Source organism: Drosophila nasuta, chromosome 2R (assembly GCF_023558535.2).
Source record: "Drosophila nasuta strain 15112-1781.00 chromosome 2R, ASM2355853v1, whole genome shotgun sequence".
Taxonomy (NCBI): Eukaryota; Metazoa; Arthropoda; class Insecta; order Diptera; family Drosophilidae; genus Drosophila; species Drosophila nasuta.
In genome coordinates this window covers 23,465,098-23,486,794 of record NC_083456.1, presented here as the reverse complement: position 1 = coordinate 23,486,794, position 21,697 = coordinate 23,465,098, and the positions used below count along the sequence as shown (strand labels likewise).

The following is a 21,697-nucleotide window of genomic DNA, read 5'->3' as shown; positions in this document are numbered from 1 at the left end:
CTAATAAAATATTTTATTTCGCAAATAAATATGACTTTTTGGCATTATTTAAAATGCCAACTAAAAGTTGAGTGTTGTAACTTTTTTTTCAAAAAATAAAACTAGTTTCATAATTAAGCAGTTGCTAACCCATAAATCATACAACTAAATTCGTAATTATTACATGTGCAATCCATGTCGACAACTTTATTACACCCTTTTGGCAGGCGTCATAAAAAGTAGGGAATATAATAAAAAAAAAAATAAAACAAAAGTTATTCCCTTGTGCGGAATCGCGTATTTAATTAAAAGATGGGTAAAAATCAGCGCAGGCGACAATTTTATGGTTAAAATCACTTATACGCCGTGTTGGACTCATAAATAATTAATGCAGACGTTACGAAAACAAATGAAAATTGCGATAGGATGGAGGCGCGCAGCTCTTATGCGCCATATTGAGCGCATAAAAGGCTGCTAAACAGGCGCACTTAAATTACCGAGCAAAACAGCGATCTCGAAGGCGAGGACGAGGGCAAGGTAGCCGGAAGTGGACCAAGATGTTGTGGCCAGAAACATGGAGCATGGCAAGAAACTTATCATTATTCATGCTAAAGACTTAACGAGCGCGCGAGTTTCAGCCATCTAAAGAGAGAGAGGCTGAAGGGGAGCCAAGCAGGGAGAAGCATCCTTGCCGGGCTTATCAGCGCAGTGGCAGGGCAACTATTACAGTCACAGCGGGAGAGAAGAGACAAGCAGAGTGGCGATGTTTGGGTGGGTTGGGTTGAATGGGCGTTTGCTTTGCCTTAGGATTTGCGCATTTTCATTACTTTGCCTTCATCCTTCGCTCTATACTGCTGTTCCTTGGCGTTCGGTGTTATTGTCATTGCCATAATCGAGACAAGGATGTGCAGGACAACGATGAGAACGATGCGAACGATGGGAACGATGGTGGGGCAGTGCGAGGACGACTTTGCCGCTGGGTTAATCTGCAGATTTTCGGTGTTGTCGGTTTTACGAGCCACTTGCCGTTTGCCAACAACGACATATTATTATGGCAGCCATTGTTGTAATCCCCAAGCAATCCCTCCGCACTCACCCCCCTACATTACCACCCCCAAAGTGGAGTCCATCCAACAGCACATCAGTCCCGAGCATTGTCTTTAATATTTGTTCGACAATTTTCATCTTTTATTTCCGAGTTTTGCGAGTTTCTTTGCCGGCTCACCCGCTGGGCATTTTTGGCTTGGCAAGTTCTTTGTGCCTTTAGTGCGCTCTTTAAGCGACGCGCTCGCCTAATAAATAATTTTATGAAAGTGTTAACTTGGCAAAATGTTCGTGTCGGACGCTACTCAAGTTATTAACTGGGCCAGCAGAGCAACAACAGCGAAAGTGGCCCCCAAATCCATAAAATAAACTAATTAGCTAGGCATTATAATTCAGCTTAGCTGCGGCATTTATCAGCCTATACAAACAACCGCACAAGCCAGTGTTTGGCAGCTTTTAATTAATCGATACAGTTTTATATCAATAGTTAGCTATAGATTATAGATATGCAAACAATTTGAACTGAAGTTCTTTCGAGATATTTACGAGCACTTAAAAAAGATGAATGCTTGATAGACTTCTATATTGAGTTCACTCTTAGAAATGCATTAGCCATTGAGCATAAATTCTTCTTATCAATAGTCTGATATCTTGATGCATATTTTGGTAAATTAAAATATCAATCCAGTAGCTTAAAAATTCTCTTTTCAGAAACGATATCTCTATTCCAAAGAAACTGAATTAAATGTTGATATAAGCTTTTACTCTCAAGCAACTCGATATTAATTAATAGCTACAATTTTGAATCAATTCAATTCTTTTAGAATATTTATAACCAGCCATAAAAGATTAATATTTGATAGACTTTCATATTGAATTCACTTAAAGAAGTAACTTGTCACTGACAGAATGAATAAAAATATTAGTAAATACGAAATTCATTAATCATTGACAACAAATGATATATTGATGCATCTCTTTTGTTAAATAAAAGTGTCAACCTATGATTGCTGTTTTCAATAAGGATATCATCTACACTGCCAAGGAAACTTAATTAAAGATTGCTCGCCGCACTCTCGGATATTAATCAACAACAATTTGAATAACCGAAATGAATATGCAATCATTTGTTTTTATCGCTGGCAACACGTTTCATTAATCTACGTTCATTTACATTGCCATCCGGCAAGCTTAAATTAATATTCATTTGGCTTTTGCCAAACATACACTTGAACAAATTTCATAGGCTTACAAGACCAAAGCAAAAAGAAATATATGTATGCTATATCTCTAGGTTAACACCCATTAAGATGGCCAGCGAAAGCCAAAGGTTAGGCCGCCCATTGAGAGACCGCTAGTTAAGGTAGTTGGCGAGAATCGTTTAATGAAACATAAAATCCACAGCAGCATATGCTGTAAATGTGCGCTTAATTAGCCCAACGGGGCTTTTGTACGTGGTATTAGGCAAGTGCTTAGCATTCATCTCTGTTCAACAGCAGCAGCCGAAATGTAGGCAACACTTTTTGTGGCTAACAAAATGGACATCGTAAAGCACTGCGAAGCGACTGGGTGGAGTTGAATATCTGTGGGGGAATAATAAGCAGAAAGCTTACAGATAAGAATGAAGCACACATATCCTGTAAAGCTTAGCAAATCAGTTAATATTAAGCTGTGCATTTAGAGTGAAGGAGTTATTAAATGGACTTGAATTAGACTTGAGTATACAAGAATTTCTTATATAATTATTATATTCATATGCTTTGAGGATCCCAAGAGATTCTATTTTAATTGTGAATTATTGGCCAATATCAGATCAGCTTTATTTTAAAGCAAATTTCGAAAGTTCTGCCATATATTGATATTGCTGGTACGCAACTTTAGTGTTTATTTTCCGAATAAGAAAAGTGGTCGGCTGGACCTTAGTGAACTGGGTAGAGTCTAACATATATGGGTGAATAATAAGCCCAAAGCTTACAGATAACAATGAAGCACACATATCATTTCGAACCAGGCAAATGTCATCGTATTAAGCTCTGTATTTTAAGCTATCAGATTGACTTCGAATACAAGTATTTGTTGTCTAATTATTATATTATTCGCAGTTCAAATTTCATTTGCTTTGAGGCTCTCAATAGTTTCAATTTCAATTGTGAATTATTGTCAAGTTATTGCCCAATATCCGACAATTGTCGTTAATTTTAGTTCAACTTATATGCCTCATTGAGTATTCAAGAGCAATAAGTAGAGGCAACGAGCGTTAACGCCCCATTTAATTAACGTTAGCTGCAAGCGTTTGTCGAGTTGTTTTCGTGCGTAAGCGTATGCTTGTGTGTGTGTTCAAATACTCATTACCTGCGTTCATATTTATTTAAGACAATGTGTGCATCTGCTTTTATGTGTGAGTGCGTGTGCGTGTGTGTATGCGAGTGTGTGTTGTGCTTGAGTGATTTGCCCGGAACAGAGTCGCTTTACATGTAATCCCTCATCGTGCGCATCAATATTATTGAGCAGTTCAAAGCAATTTAGTTTGTTTCCCCGACAAATCAGGCATGCTGTGTCTGAGGATGTAGCTGCGTCTAATTATACGCACAGCAATCCCTCCTCTTCCTCTTTCTCCTCCACCCTCTCTCACTAGTCTCTTGCTATCGCTATCAATCTCTCACATCTATCTTTCACTCACTCACTGACTCGAGCTGTTTACTTGGCTATTGCAGAGCAAGTTTGGGCCACAGAATTGGACTTTGTTGTTATCAATAGACGCAATTTGATGGCCATGTCTGTGGTGGGGCCAACGTCGCCCTATCAAAAGCAGCACCAACCACAGCAACAACAGCATCCGCCAAACGTAACCGCAAACAGTTTGGAGCACGATGAGGAGGACTACACCTACAACGATACGATGTTCACAGCAATTCGAGGCAACGGCAACAGCATCAATAATAATTTGTTCCAGCTGACACGTGATAAGGATGGCACTAATGGCAGAAAGGCGGCCAAGACGACGGTAACAACAACTAAGACAACAACAACAACAACAACATCGGCAGCAGCAGCTGGGGGAACAAATGCGGGTGCCATGGGCAAGACAAGATACTTTGAAGTGCCCGATTTAATTAATCGAGATATTGATGAGGAGAACGAAGAGCTGGATGAGCGTGAACGCCAGGAGCTGGAGGAGGCGGCCATTGATGACATTGATGAGGCCAACAATGATGACGATAACAACAATGATGATGATGATGATGGTGTTGTTGCCATTGGCAGAGATGAGGGCACTATTATAATGCCAGACTTTGAGGCGAGCAATGAGTTTGTGCTGCCGAGAGCGACAACAACATCCAAATTGGGTGCTGAAAATTGGCAAAAACTGGGCACATTGGACAAAGCAGCGAGCAAGACAACTACAATAGCCACAAGCAGCAGCAGCACAACGACCGCAAAGGCAACAACAACTAGCTCGACATCAACAACAACTTCGACGACAACAAGCACAACAACAACAACAGCAAGTCCCAGCACAACCACAATGCCAATTGGCAACAAGCAGCAGCCACAGCACCACCACAAGACCAATCGTAAGCACCACAGCAAGCATCACCACAAACAGCGACAACAACAACAGCAGCAGGAACAAACGCGTCGCCATCACGTGGCCTCACATGAGCAAGCGTTGCTAGAGACTTACAACAACAACCAGCAGGAGGAGACGACGACGCGCGACAGCAGCATCCATCGAGTGCGCACCGAAATGCTGCCCGATGTCATCATACCCTCGACCCCGGTTTCGAGCAACTCCAAGATTATTGCCATCAAACCGAAGACACAGAAGCGTCGAATCAACAAACGTGCAGCTGCCAAATCTGGTGTGGAAATCGAACCCGAATATTTGCTCAGCTCAAGCGAATTTATCGCCAAGTCGAGCAACGAACAGCAGCAGCAGGAGAACGAAGATCTCGATATTGATCTGGATGATACGGATTTCCAGGCTCTGCCCGCTGTAACACCAGCAACCAGCTCTTCAGGCAGCAGTAACAACAACAATAATCCGGAATTTGTACGTCTCGATGGTTTTGCGGGCATGTTGCAACTCTTCTTTGGCATTGATAAGCCCATCGATGTGAACATCTTTGCCCAGCCACCAAGCGCAGAGTTCGTGAACCTCTTGTGTGCGCTGCTCGTTTGGTCTGTGCGCTATCCGGCCGTATTTTGGAATACCTCAAAGTCCTTTGCCTGTGTCTTTAGTCTGCAGATGATTGTGGCCGCTTTGGACATTGTGCTCGGCTATGTGGGCGTCTCAAATCTCTACAAGCTGCAAATTTACGCCGAGATTATGCCTGTCCATCAGCCGGGACTCATACTGAATGCCACCGTCACGTTGGCTCTCTACTTGCTGGCCACCGCTTTGGTGTTGGCCTCCTCGATGGTCATGTATCTATACGGACATGGCAGATTAGCCACGCGTATGCGAGATCGTTCCATCATCACGTTGAAAGCGAGCCAATCTTGGATTTACTTTGCTCATTGTGCTTCGTTGTGCTTTGTGTTGGCTCTGGCTGTGGTCAAGGCGCCGCTGCTCAACGATCTCAGCGCCACCTACAAGAACAATCTGCATTGTCCCACTTTTCTGGCAGGTGAGTTGATGTTCAGATTTAAGTTAATCTTAGGAGTATCTTAGCAGAGAGTGAAATAAACTTAAACAAATATACACATTTTTTATCTAAGCAAAACAGTGCGGTCTTGATATTAAAATATACCAAAATTATATACCGGTAAATACTAAAAATATACCGAAAGTTGTATTTGGTATTTTGATGTAATACTGATTAATATAACCTATATAGTTTTTGGTATATTTAATATAATACCAAATATAGCCTTTGGTATATTTGATATACCATATAACCTTTATTTATATCAATATACCATATCTTTCGTATATTTTTTATATTTTGCGGTATATTAATTATAAAATATACCATAGAGTGCAAAATATAGCGTGTATAAAAAGAATATTTATTCTGCAAAAATAGTTAAAAAAAAAAAAAGGAATATGAAATTAAAAAGATACAGAAGAAACTATAAGAAAGTTTTTTAAACTTTGCTAGTGATTCATTATTATACGCTAGCTAAACTAATTAATTGTCTGCTTGAGCGAGTTGAGCTAATGACGCACTCGGAAACAAAGACTTAACTGGCTTAATCGAGTCACTCAACTGAAGAGCAGAGAACTGTGACCAAAGCCAAAGGAAGCAACAGGCTTTGACAGTCAGTTGGACAGGTTTAGAATTACGCCGCAAGCGGATGAGTCAGCCATAAGCCATGTTATAACACCTTGAACTCGGACTGTCATCGTCGTCGTCGTCAGTTCATAAGCCAATTAGCGGCATTGTTTCGTAGTCTTTTTGCCATTAATCGACGGCACAAAAGGCTGCGTATCAAATGACCAGACCAGGTTCAATCGCAACTCGCCAACTTGGCTTTGACTCAATTAACGTATCTTATGTTGCCTGCCACGAATCGTTTAATCATCTTTCTCTCGTTCTTTCTCCGCATTCCATTTGTTTGTTGTCCAACTACAGCTCTCGTGGGCGTTACGCATCTGTTGCTATGGATTGTCGTCTGGCTGTGTCTGAGCATCAAACGTCGCTGGCACTTCAAGCTGCCACCACTGGATCACACGTATGGCGGTCTTTTGAACAAGGGCAGTGCCCAGCCGCTGCTCATGTCGAGCGGCCAACGGACGGGCAGTAATTCGAGTAGCGGTGCCAACTCGACAAGCACCACAGTTAATGGCACTGACAACTCTAAACCGGATATGATGAGCACGGCGACCAGCACGGAATTGGGTGGCATGGGCCTTGTGGCACAGGAGGATATCTATTGGCCAAAGTTGACGCCCAGCTCGCCAAAGCTGAAGGTCACCTTCAATGAAGTTACGAGTACGTCTGATGATGTCCTACTAATTGGTGACCAAGAACAAACTGATGGCAAGCGGTAAAAAATCGTTTTTAGTTACAAAACAAACAACTACAAAAAAAAATGAAAAAACCAATCAAAGTTAAATGCCACGAAATCGAATGGCAATCAAGGCAGCGACCGTTGTCCGTTTAACTACTTTCAAAAATTACCTGCAACCTGCATTATCACACCACGTACTTAGTTTAGTTTCATTTCGTTTCTTATGCACCAAACCCAAATCAAACATTCACCCAGCACATTTATGAAATTCACAGGTAGATGAAGCGTTTAATACAGTAACTTTTCAAAAATTCATTTAAATGTGTTTTAAATATTTTAAATTAATTTTCACTTATAAAAAATAATCCAACAGAAAATTACTACTTAAATTTACTACTTTAATTGAATTGTTCATTGCATGCAAATTATTACGTATACGTTGAAGTATACTTTTAGAATTTATATCTCCAACAAATCGTCTACACGTTTTTAACTAATGAAAAGCGAACTGCTCGATAATTAAACAATTCATCTACTCACCGTGAACAAAAAAAAATGTTCCACACTTTTCCAAAATTTATCTAGCGTTATCAGCAATAAGTTTTCATGTTGTGTTGTGTTCATTGCACGTTTTCGTTTTGTTTTGAGTTTCCGGTCCGTACAGTTTCATTAATTACTACCCAACACTACGCTCATTAACCTCTACACGGCGTTTACCAACACCCAAACCATCGCCATTCGCCCCACTCACTAATGCACTGGTTTTTCATCGGTTTGTCATCAGTTTTTCGTTGTACTTTTTTTTTAATTTGTACTTTTTTTAATAACAAAAATTCCAATTTGCAATCAAATAACCGTTCGAACGAATTAACCATAAAAAAACACAATAGAGTGAAAGAGAAAGAAAAAAAAGAAGAAAGGAAACTATTTTTGTTCCGCTTGTCGCCTGTTTTATTGAAACTATTTAAAACAGAGTTTTAATAGAATTTTCTACATTCATTTCTCTTTTCTTTTTTTTTCGTTTTGTATAACTTCTCATTTAGTTTAATTATTGTTTTCAATTTACTAGACGTGAATTAGAATTAGTTTACCACTAACTCTAACTAATTGAATGTGTCAAAAAAAAAAAAAAACGAGAACTTGAAACTTTTTCTAAACTTGAACTGAAAACTCATTAACTAAATGCACAATTTGTGTTTGTTGTTTTGTGTTGTTGTCGTTGCTGTTGCTGTTAGTCAATTGTTAAACTAGTGAACTAACCAACAACCAAAAAAAAAGTAAAGTAAACTAACTAACTAACCAACGGAGCAACACAAGGTCCAGTCGTATATTGTGGGTAACATTCCGCGAATCCTTGAACTGACCTCTGATTTGACTTACTTGATTTACTCCCTTTATTCCCTGTAGCCATACGGGCCGTGGAACCTCGCTATGTTTTGCCAGTTCTACGGGGGGAAATTGACGACGGCGAGTACGCGACATTAAGGGCGGCAACCGCCGGCGCCGTTGTGGGCATCACCATGGGCAGCATGAAGACCACAATAACGGTTGGCGGTGTCACCAGCGGCGGCGGTGCCACTGGCGGTGGCAGCATTAACGGCCTACTACATCTCAGCGAATATGATGAATTGCCACCACCACCAACGAGTCAGCAGCAACAACAACAACAACTGCAGCAACATCATCACGCTCTTGGTCATGCCCACGATTATGCTAATCTGAGTGGCTTGGGCGGCATCAGTGATGATAATATCTCTGAGGAGGGTAAATTGTTGGCCTGTGTGCGCGATGATAGCATCACGTATGCCTCCACACGCGATCTGGAACCACCGCAGCAGCAGGCAACGCCTCCGCCGCCGCCACCTCCGCTGCCCATGAAGGGTGCCCCGATGCCACAGCCACCCAACTTGCCGCAACCACATGCCAGCTACGGACGCGCTCCCCAAGCCATGCCCGAGATCATGCAAATTTCACCCGAACATCACAAGTCGCCGCAACTGCAGCAGCAGCATCAGCAGCAACAGCAACAGCAACTGCCACCGCACCATCAACAGGCATTGCAGCATCCACTGCAACAGCATCCATATCCACATCCGCATCCGCTTCAGCAACAGCAGCATCATCTAGTCAGCCCATTGGCTCCGGTCACGGTCGCCGTGCACACCAACGAGGCGCATGTAAGTAGCTAAAAGAACTCGGAAGGCGGGCAGATGAGGCAGACGAGGCAGCAGCAACATTTTGCAATTGCGTTTGGGAGTCATGCAGTGTAAACATGTGTAGCATGCTCCTCCACCTCGCCTCACTGCCTCTAGGCAGCACTCGGAAATGTGAATATTTGTTCATTAAATTCACCAGACACATGAACACTGAACAAACTTACAGCTCATGATGCGGATATGCATAGATGCAGTTAGAAACGGGCAAAATAAATTATGCTGCTGGAATTTAGCTGGCAATTTTCTGAGGTTGGAAATTAAAAGCCGCCAATTAGTTGCGAATACTTGATCAAAGTCTTTAATGAAAGTTGATAATCATCTGCGACAAGTTTCAAATTACTGCTCACATTACGTATACGTAATACAGAGGGAATAAATTTAAAAGAATATGAACTTTGTTTAACCAAAAATATGGTGTAGCAAACAGTTCGACTTGACAAAAATTCAAGTTGCTACTCACATGACGTATACGTAATACAGATGGCATAAATTTAAAAGAATTTAAAAAGTTAGTGTAGCAACCAGTTCGACTTGGCTTGGGCAGCCTGCCAAACAATTATCTGTGACAAATTTCAAGTTACTACTCACATTACGTATACGTAATAATAAATTCAAATGAATTTCAGCTTCTGTAAACCAAAAAGTTAGTGTAGCAAACAGTTCGACTTGGGCAGCATGCAACATGCATGTGTGGGCTAGATTGATGCGTTGCGTTCAGCACAATTTGGAGACGTGTGGAACGAGGGGCGTGCTGGGACTCGTGTCACGCCCGCGGCTGCAGTGCGGCCAGCCATGAGATTTATGTTTGCTGTTATGAGACAGCATAAATCAGTGCCAGCACCAATGCCAGGGCCACAAGGACACACACGCCTGTCTGATGGATAGTCAGAATGTCTGTCTGTCTGTGGATGTGTGCGTGTGTGTGTGTGTGCAGGACAGGAATAATCGGACACTCGCCTGATTTAATTTCATTTTCACTTGCAGGCGCCGAACTGAAGCTGACATTAAACGACTTTTTCCCCCATATCACAATCTCTCACTCTCTCGCTATCTGTCTATGTCTCTCTCATTCTCTGAGCCTCCTCCTTTGCGTCCTTCCACTTTCTCTCTTGCTCACGCTGTTCTGTTATCCTATTATCCATCAGATCGCCTCCAGCTCCACACCCCGCTGTCTGCGTCGTGCCGACTCTGGCGTGCCAAATGAGGCGCTCACGCCACGCAGCGACACCAATTCGATCACGGAGAGCACCAATACCACCTCGCCACCGGAGCGTGCCCCATCCGAATCATCGAGCGGCGTCCATTCGGGCGAAGAGCGTGAACTGGAGGTTGTTATACGGCCACGGGTCAGCTGCAAGGCGCCGCCACGCCCACCACAGCCGCCCATCCAGGAGGAGCCCTACGGACGTTGCACCAACATGCGCATGTCCAGCTTCAATGCCGACCCCTCTGCCGCTGCCGCCGCCACAGTCATCAATAGCGCCACGCTGCCGATGCAACGCAGTGCACCGGAGCAGAAGTTCGACTATACGGCCCATTGCAGCACCATGCCACTGCCGGTGGGTTGCCACAGCCAGCAGCTTGCCAGCAGTAATAGCAACAATAATGGTGGCTATGCCTCCACTTCGGCCATGAGCAGCTCGATGGGGCCGTCGCAGGTGTCCAGCTTCAAGTCGCCGTCTAGCATGCATTATGCCAATGCCGCCGTTGCCCTTGGATCAGTTCCACCATCAGCAGGAGCAGCATCGCTGCATGGACCACACACCACCTTGCCCAATGGAGTACGCTACTCGAATCCGCATTTTTTACGTCGCCTGCCGCACGTGAGTAAAGCGGCCGAGTCGCCATACGGACATCTGGGCTATGGGGCCGCACATCATGCCTTCAGTAAGCTGCCACACGAGACGCATCCAACCATACCCGAGGATCGTGATTCGGCCAACTATTCGATGGCCTCGGATCAGGACTGTGCGCTCTATGTGACTGCACAGCTGCACTAAACGCCGACTCGCAAATGATCAGCATCATCAGATGTCATTTAGTCATATACGAAACGATTAGTCAGAAAACATATAGTATCGTAGTATTGCATAAAAGTCAGCATAGGTATTATCTATATACATATATGTATCTGTATCTCTTTAATCCTAAGTGTATAGAATGCCTCAAATCTTAAATCTTCCATATTCACAGCACAATTTATTTGGAATCAGTTGTTCGATCAAAACTCTATTCCAAAAACTAAACTCCTCAGCCCAAGTTACAATATGATTTGCCGATCTAATGTACTAGTATATATAGCACAAGTCCCACGCATAACTTTAAGATATTAAGGCGAGAAAGAAACTGTACGATCTATAGATCTATGCATACTAAATACAACTCTATATTTATACACAATGTGTAAGATAATAAGCGATATTAGTTATCGTATTGTACGTGTGCGTGTTTATCATAACATCTATACGATAATATATACTATATATGTATACTTAAACTATGCGTAATATCTACAAACTACAACTAAATCTAAATCTAAGCCAAGAGCATGCGTAACTTAAAATACTTACTTATTATCAAGTAACAGACAATTTTTTCGCCCCCGTTAAATTGTAATTCCAAAACGAAAAACAAAAAGCAGATGCATACGAATTTAAGCAGCAATTATATGGTTTTTTATAGCATTGTAAAGTGAATATGAATTGAACTACTATCCCCGATAGACATACATACGGTATTCGATATGTATTCGAAATATATAGAAAGCATTAGCAACGCTTCAGCTAGTCGTCGTAGAGTTACGATTAAATTAACTAAGCTTCAGCATATGTATTTTTATGATCTGGTCTCTCGAACGTCTAAGATTAATGTAAAATGTAATGTAACAAAGCGACAATATGAAAATATCAAATGTATCATAAATGACAAACTATTGTACGGAATTAGTTAATATTTATATATATATCATCTGGAATACATATTCTTACGCAGAACTCACGGACTCTACAAAGCACCCCCCATACATATCTTCCCCAAAGAAAGAATACAAGATTCTAATCAAGACTTTAAACTCGCTTTTAGAAAACAAAAAGAAAAAAAAAATAAATCATGCCATTTAACTTTACTAAATATTTAAAGAGAAAACAAAAATTGAATACTTAAATATAATTCCTATATATGGCACTCACACAGTCAACACATTTATTATGAATTTTAAAGCATCGTTTTGATTTTTGTTATAAAGACTGATTAGTATTGTAATACCAAGAAGCAGACCCAAACACAACAGCACAATCACCCTTTTCAATTTTCACTATACGATTATATACGATTTCACAAACCTTAAGCATTATATGATTCTAGATGAAGTTAGGCCATAAACTTATTTAAATTAATATTAAAACATTTAACATTGGTTCCTTTAAGAAACGCACTAAAGCTTAATCGAGAGCATTAGACAGATATTTAAGTCACACTTTTGTAACATAATTTCGATTCAATTTAAGATTAACGATATACATATGAATATATCTAACATGAATACTAAGTATGCCCAATTCAGATATGACAAAATATGTATGTATTTAAGTATTTGTCTAATCATGGTCATATCTATTGTAAGTCTAACTAACCAAGCGAGTATATTGTAAATGATTGAAAGAAGAATGCCGCCAATGATCCCAATGTGACACGACACATGCATCTATAAGTATATATGCAAATACGAGTATATTTATTACAACAACACATTAATAAGCAAATGTCAAATCTTAAATGTTTGAATTATTTATACATACCATATATGATTAAAGGTTTATCAATGGTAAATAAAGAAATACCACCGCTTTATGTGAAACCCCAATACATGTTTTTTGAAAATGCGACAGGATATGGCCCAGATATAGCTTATTTTCCACTAATCGTCTTTGGTGCACCCTCAAAATATGCAATAAAATTGAATTGAAGAAACCTTCAATTATTTCAAGGGCTGGGCATAGAAAAATTGCCAGAAAATTGGAAAATTTGAAGTATCTCGGCCATTTGAAGGACGATCGGGATGTCCTTTGGAACAAAGATATCTATAATCAACACAAAGTGATTGGCATACTAACAAGGACGAATGTCCTGTAAACAACAAAGTTAGAAGGACCTTTTTATACACAGAATATAGCGTATATCTCGGCTGTATCCTGTCTGATCGGTGCGAGTCCTGTGTCAGGCGAATTGTAGTAGTGAGGACTATCATCCTGCCAAAGGACATTCGAATCGTCCTTGTAGTTCTCAAGTTATTCTACAATTTGCGATTTATACGTTATTTTCTTGAGCCGCACACCAAAAAATAGCAAGTGTTAGATTCTTAGATGACCCCATATTTTTTTATGCCAAACGATAGACTTGGTCCTTGCGATCCTAACAATACATGTCCTTTCAAAATGCGGCAGGATATGGCCGAGATATAGCTTGTTTTCAAAAAAGCATCTTTGGTTCACCCTCAAAGTATGCTATAAAATTTAGTTAACAGGGACTTCAATTTTTTCAAGGGTAAGCATAGAAAATTTGTGAAGAAGTCGGAAAGTCCGCCGTATCTTGGCCATTTGAAGGACAATCGGCATGTCCTTTGGCACAAAAAGATCTCTAATCAATACAAAGTGATTGGCATACTAACAAGGTTGAATGTCCTGTAAACACCAAAGTTACAAGGACTTTTTTATATATAGAAAATAGCGCATATCTCGGCTGTATCCTGTCTGATCGGTGCGAGTCCTGTGTCAAGCGAATTGTATTAGTGAGGACTATCATCTTGCCAAAGGACATTCGAATCGTCCTTGTAGTTCTCAAGTTATTCTACAATTTGCGATTTATACGTTATTTTCTTGAGCCGCACACCAAAAAATTGCAAGTGTTGGATCCTTAGATGACCCCATACTTTTTTAATGCCAAACGATAGACTTGGTCCTTGCGATCCTAACAATACATGTCCTTTAAAAATGCGGCAGGATATGGCCGAGATATAGCTTGTTTTCAAAAAAGCATCTTTGGTTCACCCTCAAAGTATGCTATAAAATTTAGTTAACAGGGACTTCAATTTTTTCAAGGGTAAGCATAGAAAATTTGTGAAGAAGTCGGAAAGTCCGCCGTATCTTGGCCATTTGCAGGACGATCGGGATGTCCTTTGGCACAAACATATCTCTAATCAATACAAAGTGATTGGCATACTAACAAGGACGAATGTCCTGTAAACAACAAAGTTAGAAGTACTTTTTTACTTACAGAAAATAGCGAATATCTCGGCTGTATCTTGTTTGATCGTTGCGAGTCCTGTATCAAGGGAGTTGTATCAATGACAATTATATTCCTGCCAAAGGGCATTCGAATCGTCCTTGTAGTTCTCGAGTTATCCTGCAATTGGTTCATTTTTCCTTTTCCTCGGACCATAACAGAAAATAATTTTTGTTGCATACTTTTAGGCAGCGTCCAACTAGTTCTAACAAAGTTAGAAAGGCTGACTAGAAAACATTTAAGTTTGCAACAAACTTTATTTTAAATTGCTAAAAAAACATAATACATTATTTTGAATGAAAGAACACGTGTGTTGTTTTATTAGAAAACAATTTTAATGAATATTTCTCTTTTGTTTTGTTATTTAAATGTTGGTTTTCATTAAATTTGTAGTTTACACAATTTCAAGGTCTGCGTTTTGCAATTTTTTTTTTAATGCCTTTTCTGCAAATTTTATTTTTAATAATATAATTACATAATTTCTCTTTTGGATTTTTATCTTTTTGTTTTTTTTTTTTTACATATTCATTTTCACAGTTTATTGTCGTTTCTCGACCTTCGATTTTTGTCGAGATATTAAAATACAATATATTCGAAGCGTATTTCACGCAGCCGTTTGCTTTTTTGTTTTTGTTTTTTTTATTTTTTACTTTTCAACATTTTGCAATAAATGATATATCTCTTTGTTCTTGTTGCTGTATATTTAAATTGTTTTTATCAGTTTGAACTTAGTAAATAGCATTTTTTTCGGTTTTATTCTTTGTCTCTTTTAAATAACTTGTCATAATATATCATGTGTTTCAATAACATTTCTAGATGTGTGTATAATGTGTAAATTTTTTGTGACTGGAATTCTAATTATATAGATGCACCACAATGAAATGCAGTATGCTGAAAAAATACTCTTTCCAGCAAAAATTTCATACTTCAAATGGATTTTAGTTAATCAATTTACTTCATTTTATTATTTTAATGCTAGTAAAGAGTTGAAACAATAAATAGTTGGAGTAGTTAATGAATATATCAGACAACGCAAGATTGTTACCAATACAAAACAATTTTCGTTTAGAAAGTTTTTCGTCAGCTACTTTATCAATTGTATGGAAAGAGCATTGAAATATTGACGCACGCCAATATTATAATTTAATGTGTATTATCGTATTTGTATTTTTATTGTTGCTGATTAATAAAAGCATTTAAATGTTTTTTTAGGAGAACACTTTAAATAAAAAAAATAGAGTTTTATCTTAGAAAAGTTTTGGTTGTATGAGAAATGTAAAGAGCAGAGTGTCAAAGTCTGGTTATTATAATTAGTATGTATGCTTTGTATGTATTGGTATGCATTAATGTATCTGTACTTGGATCTGTATCTGTCTCTAAATATCGTTTAAAGTGTGGTATATTTATTTGCTGGAAACCTCGCTGATAGTATTGAAGTTCTTGAAGCGCGTTTTAATCTGGTTCTAGGTGATGTCCCTCGATCATCTCTTGCGGCAACATTTTGAATGTATTTTCAAGTTGCATTTAATGGATTATTATTTGGCATTCGTTACGTATATATTGTGTTGATGTAGTTCTGTTTCTAGAAACGTGGATGGTTATCCATATCCGTATTTGTTTCTGAATGTAATGCAAAAGCTGATGAATGGACGGACAGGTTGAAATTAATATCATCTGATGTGAAGGAATATAATTTATAGTTTTTATATGTATGTTATGTATGTAAGATCTGAATAGGAACAACATGAATAACAGTAGTTAAAACCTACTGCTCCCAACTAAGTAAATAGATCTCTCGCAGGCATATGATATGTTTACTCAAAATGAACCATTTCGTGTAGTCTCTTCTCTTAGAGACTGAATGCATTGCAAAATGTTGCCCAAGAAAACGCGATCAAACGCTAAAACAATGTTTGTCATATACGTTTCTATATCGGAATAAGTAATTATTTTGTTTTTTGTTTTGTCTTCAAACTCTGCAAATAAATTGTTTATAAGCCTAAGATGTGGCATGTGTTTCACTTTTATATGAATTTCATTAGCAAGCAGGTAACATTTTTACAGCTCACACTATTAATTTGAAGGTACTTGATGCGGTTATCGAGTTATCTGATGTAGGCAGAAGATATATACGAGTATGCAGTTGAATAAATATTTTTAGGGGTCCGTGTGTCTGTGATCTAGAAGCGAGAGAGTGATGCGCGTCTAATGCTTGGATTCTAGAATTGAGAATGCTTTCAAATAAATCTCTCAATATCGAAAATGCATATATAGAAATCGTGTTCTATTGAAATATATATCGATTGCCGATTGCTAATCTATAGTATTTTCAGCACTTTTCTCAAAAACTTGCACACTGTGGATTCTCTGCCAAGTTTATGCAGTTGGGCAGAGCGAAAAAGCGAAACAAAAATATATATTCTATATAGTACTTGCATAATGGCTAAGTTTAACAAATTTGAACTCTCTATGGGTATGTGTGAGTAGATGTGTGTGTGTGTGTGTATTGGTGTGTTTATGTGGGTCTATGTACAGCCTAAGATAAATTTGTATTTATCAATTGAATGCATGTTTTGTTGTTTGTGTTTTACCAAATTAAATTAGCTCAATCGGTCACGCTTGATAAATATTTTGAGGATTAATAGTACATATCTCATCATATATCATATATCTCAATGTTTTTTTTTTGTTTTAGTTACTTTATGATTAACTTTAAGTTTAAGTTTATCGTAAGTTAGGCTTATTTAAGTGTTAGTGGTTCTTTGCTTGCTTAAACATTAAATATGTATATATATATATATATATATGTATGTATATATATGTATATGTATGTGTATACATATATTGTATATAATATATATATATATACTCGTAAACATTTTGAAAATCTGTATCTTTAATTTATTGATTTAAATTTAGCTATATTAAACAACTTTGCTTCTTCTTCTTCTTCTTCTTCTTACACTTCGCCCTATTTTTCTGTAACTTTTCACTTGACTTAGCATTAGGTTCTATCTTCTCGATCTTCTCGATATTAGCACTTTTTTTTAATCTTATATATTGGTTGTAGTTTTTTTTTGTTTTGTTTTGGTTTTATCAATAATAGTTAATAATAATAATAATAATTAATAATAATCGTATTACGAAAATAATAGTGATCTTAGGTGTGTAATAAAAACTCTTTCAAATATGCATCAATTTACAAGTTTCATTTCTCAAATATAATATTATCAATTAAATTAGATGTCTACATATACACATATATACAATATATGTATATGGATGTGTACATTTATATCTTGGATCATTTATTTTGAATTTCATAGTTAAGTTGTTTTTACTTTTACTGCCTCTGCTTGTGTTTTCGGTTTTGGTTTTAAATGCATTTGTTCTCATGACTTACAAAATTAACTAGATTCTTATACTTTATGGAAATCTCCCGGTCGTAGAATACAAAAAAAATATGCATACATATATATATATTTCGATGTATATATATATACACATATATATATATTGGACATAGATTAGGCCAGCAACGTGTCGAGTGGAAATCGGGCACATATCCAATATCCAATTGTTCCGGTAACTCCCATTTGCATAGTTCCTGCAGGCTGACCTTGGTCCTTTGCTATTTGGCTGCCTGGCTGGCAGCTCTTTGCAAGGGTTACTGCAATAGTTCGATCAATAACGATTAGTGACATTTTATCGATAAATGATTCATGAGTATGTAATGTTGTTAACGGGCAAATTAGTTGTTAGTAGCTTTGTTTTAGTGTATGGAATTGTTATTTGTATTTTCGAGTGGTTATTAAAATGGCATTTAACTAGCGAGTTATACAGAAAGCTGCTAATAAGGAATTGTAATCGAATAAAATATATTTTATTATCGATATAGTTGGTATATTAAATAAATTATAGATTTGTGCACTTACAATTCAGTTCGTTTTGCTTTTTGGGGGCATGTTTGCAATTATTGTTTTATTTTTTTGTTTGTGCTTGTTTGGTGTCTTTAAAGTGTTTTCACTGTTGTTGGGAAGTGTTATTCACCCTGCTCCTCCATAATTGATTCACCGGCCCAAACAATCGGACGACCCTAATCATTGTCGTAGAATAGATACACAGATATCAAAATTCGGTGATCTAAATAGTATTTGACTCTAACCTAAACGATTTGCGATTATACATATGTATACGAGTATTGATGGATTATTCAGCTATATATTCAGCTAGCCAAGATTTGCCATTTTCAATGCATTTCATGTTGTTTTGTTGTTAATATTTTTTAGGAGATTCGATAAAGCAAGAACAGCGATTCGGGGAATTAAATGGCTGACTAGTATTACGAATAAAGTGAACGAGGATGATAAATGATAAAGTTACGAAATTACGATATTACGAAACTACACATGCAAAACATACTAGAGAATTATATGGAGTTTAATTGGTAATTGGTTCGGGGTAGTTGGGGATAGAGAAACATACCTATATGAGTATTGTACGAGTCTATAAAAAACTACGTTGAAGTTGTATGCTATGCCAAAAACGTAACGGTAACGGTGATTTAAGGTGACTTGCGATAGGTTTTGTTTTCATAATTTTTTGTTCTTTTCAGCGGTATATTTTCGGTATTTTTTTAACGATTTTAATTTTAATTTAAATGTTCTTTATATAAACGTTACATAATGGAAATTTGGTAGTTGCTGCCTCAGATCAAAGTATGTGTTATATGTTTAAGTATGTATTCGTGATTATACCAAGCGATTCATTTACAGGTGTGTGTGAGTGTGTGTGTGTTTGCGCGAGTGTGCTTTTAAATTTGAATTGTTTTGGTCTTTTTTTTTAGCTAATTCAAAACAAATGCAGTAAATGTATATGTAATCTATTTTTTTTGTTTTTCATTGATAATAAACTTTTTTGTTTGGAATTATTTTTTTTTGTGTTTTGGTTTTTTGTTTGTGGGATTAATTGTTGTGTTTGTACAGATGTTTTTGTGACTGACTATGCTACAAAAAGTTAACTATTTTTAAAAATATTTTTTGTATTTTTTATAGTATGCAATTTTTGGCATTATTGTAAGTATAATAAATTTTACTGAATACCAAACAAAATGTTTGCTACATAAATGTATGTAAGTATAAGTATATACGTAGTATAAATGTGCAAGTGTTGTTAGTGTTAGTGTTTTATAATATTTTTTTTTTGCTTTGTTTTTTTGTTTTGTTTTATCAATTTGCAAGTCGATCTCATTGAGTGGTTTTTAGTAGTATTTTTTGTACGTTTCATATTTGAGTTTTGAAAGTTTTTGATTTGGTTAAGTTTTTAGTTGAGAGTTAGAGTTTGAGTGAGTCGAGTGAGGCTATTGATGAGCGCCTAGAGCCTAAACCTATATTAGTGGGACAACTGACCAGTGAGGTGGTGCCAAAGAGTTTGTACCAGCCGATAACGATATTCGATAGATTCAGATCATCAAGCATTATCTGTGCCACGCCCATAAACACTTTCTTTTCAATGCGGCCGTAATCGCCCCAAACGGTCACCTAAAATAAAAACCATTGTTAAATCATTGTCGATTATATTGTCAGTCATTTGCTCACCTGTAGGACACAACCGTTGTAAGGTTGTTTGAATACCAATTGCTGTTGATAAAGCGGATCCAGTGTACGACGTGCTGTCGATGTTTTCATCTTGTCAATGCAACGTTTGCCCGATACCAGATACACCTTCACATAGGGCGCAGGCAACATCTTCGATGAGGGTTTTTTGCTATCATAAGATACGAAAGTTAATCAGTATTTCTTCTAACCGTAATTTTTACTATATATGTAATCTATTTAATTTCGTTTTTTGCATATTTATTTAGTGAACCAACCGTAAGACCCCTGGCACGTATGACCTCCACCTCGAGAAAGCCCTTTTGATGGCACAGCGATAACTGTATGTCACCCAACGAGGGAGCGCCCAGCACTTGGCGACCCACCAATTGTCCGGGTCCTAGACCATCCACAAACTCATTAAGGGCTCCATCATTACGCAGTGAAGGCGAAAATCTATAGTTTTGATTCGATTTCGATTGTTTTTTGTTGTTGATAGAATGATAAGCGACTTTAGTATAGTTTCAGCAAAGATCTTATTATTACACAGAGTTTATTGAAAATGTCATAAAACAAAAAAGATTAGTTGTAGATTTTGAGAAAGAAAGAATTTCTTACTGCCCGATTCCAGAGTGAATAGACGATCGATTGAAATCGAAATCGAAATTCAGTTTGTGGAACCAGGCTCATTATACACAGGGAGTTGTAGAAAGACAGTTAAATTGTTGTAAGTAGTTTTGGTGGCTTGTTTTGTGGTTTGGTTTTACGACTGGTTTCGTGGATGGGTATGGTAAGTGTGTGGCTGGTGGTTTGAATATGTACTGACAGAGTTGTGCACAGGAGAATTCGATAGCATGCAAGTGTGTGTGTGTGTGGTTTTTCAGTTTCTGCAGTTTGGAATCAAATTGAAAGCCAATAGAAATCGGAACAGTTTATAAAGTCATTTGCCGATAAATGAACGAGATATATATATGGGTTGGTTTATAGTTCGCCATAGAGTCAAATAGTTTCGGATAAGTGGTACATCAAAGGTGCCGTAGTTTAAAGTCTAGGTGCCTAAAGGTCAAGAATTTAGCATATGTTCTGCTTTTGATTTTGTTTTTTTTTTTTTGTTTTGTTTACACACATCAAATATAGCTGGAAACACGTGTTATATACATATTTATGGAAATCATACGAATACGAAAATAATGTTACAAATCAAATAATAATGATAAGTTTAAATACATATTTTGGTACAATTTTGATAATACAGAAAGAGACACTGAGAATATTAAGTGGAAATTGTAGAATGGAACGCAAATGTTACGTTGGAATAAAAGTACATTATTAAGGATATACAAAAATGCAGACTGGCTCAACGATATCAAGGCGCACACAGTTACGTAGATAAACAAGAAAGAGAGATGCCGGCAAGAAGGACACAAAGAGTATAATAAACATGTTGAAAGAGAGACACACAGAGAAGAGAGAGAGAGAGAGAGAGAGAGTGAGACAGATGTGTTATAGTCAGGAGCACATTATGCAATAGAGTAAAGAAAAATATATATAAATTGAGAGATAGAGAGCGATACATTTAGCCATTTACAAGGCATTGAAAATGGAACTTGGAGAGAGAGTTAGAGA

General features: G+C 37.7%; 2 protein-coding genes across 20 annotated transcripts in view; one reads left to right on the top strand and one right to left on the bottom strand.

Moving 5' to 3' along the window:
* LOC132785544 (protein tincar) overlaps positions 1 to 13,053 on the top strand; it is a 72,978-nt gene extending 59,925 nt beyond the window's left edge. Inside the window, 5 exon segments of the mRNA XM_060791693.1 lie at positions 3,738 to 5,654; positions 6,603 to 7,017; positions 8,389 to 8,431; positions 8,433 to 9,158; positions 10,343 to 13,053. Coding sequence (XP_060647676.1) covers positions 3,738 to 5,654; positions 6,603 to 7,017; positions 8,389 to 8,431; positions 8,433 to 9,158; positions 10,343 to 11,197 — 3,956 coding nt within the window. The 3' untranslated portion in view covers positions 11,198 to 13,053.
* Positions 13,054 to 15,097: 2,044 nt separating this feature from the next.
* The window catches only part of LOC132787662 (serine-rich adhesin for platelets), a 61,919-nt gene continuing 55,319 nt past the window's right edge, over positions 15,098 to 21,697 (bottom strand). For 5 of the 19 annotated variants that reach the window (XM_060794883.1, XM_060794884.1, XM_060794878.1 and 2 more), the window contains one exon: positions 20,250 to 20,527. In XM_060794883.1, the coding sequence (XP_060650866.1) occupies positions 20,308 to 20,527 (220 nt within the window). In that variant the 3' untranslated portion in view covers positions 20,250 to 20,307. Of the gene's footprint in view, positions 18,148 to 18,412; positions 18,574 to 19,885; positions 20,018 to 20,074; positions 20,528 to 21,697 lie in introns of those variants that run through there. The other 14 variants (XM_060794875.1, XM_060794877.1, XM_060794876.1 and 11 more) reach the window with 8 other exon arrangements.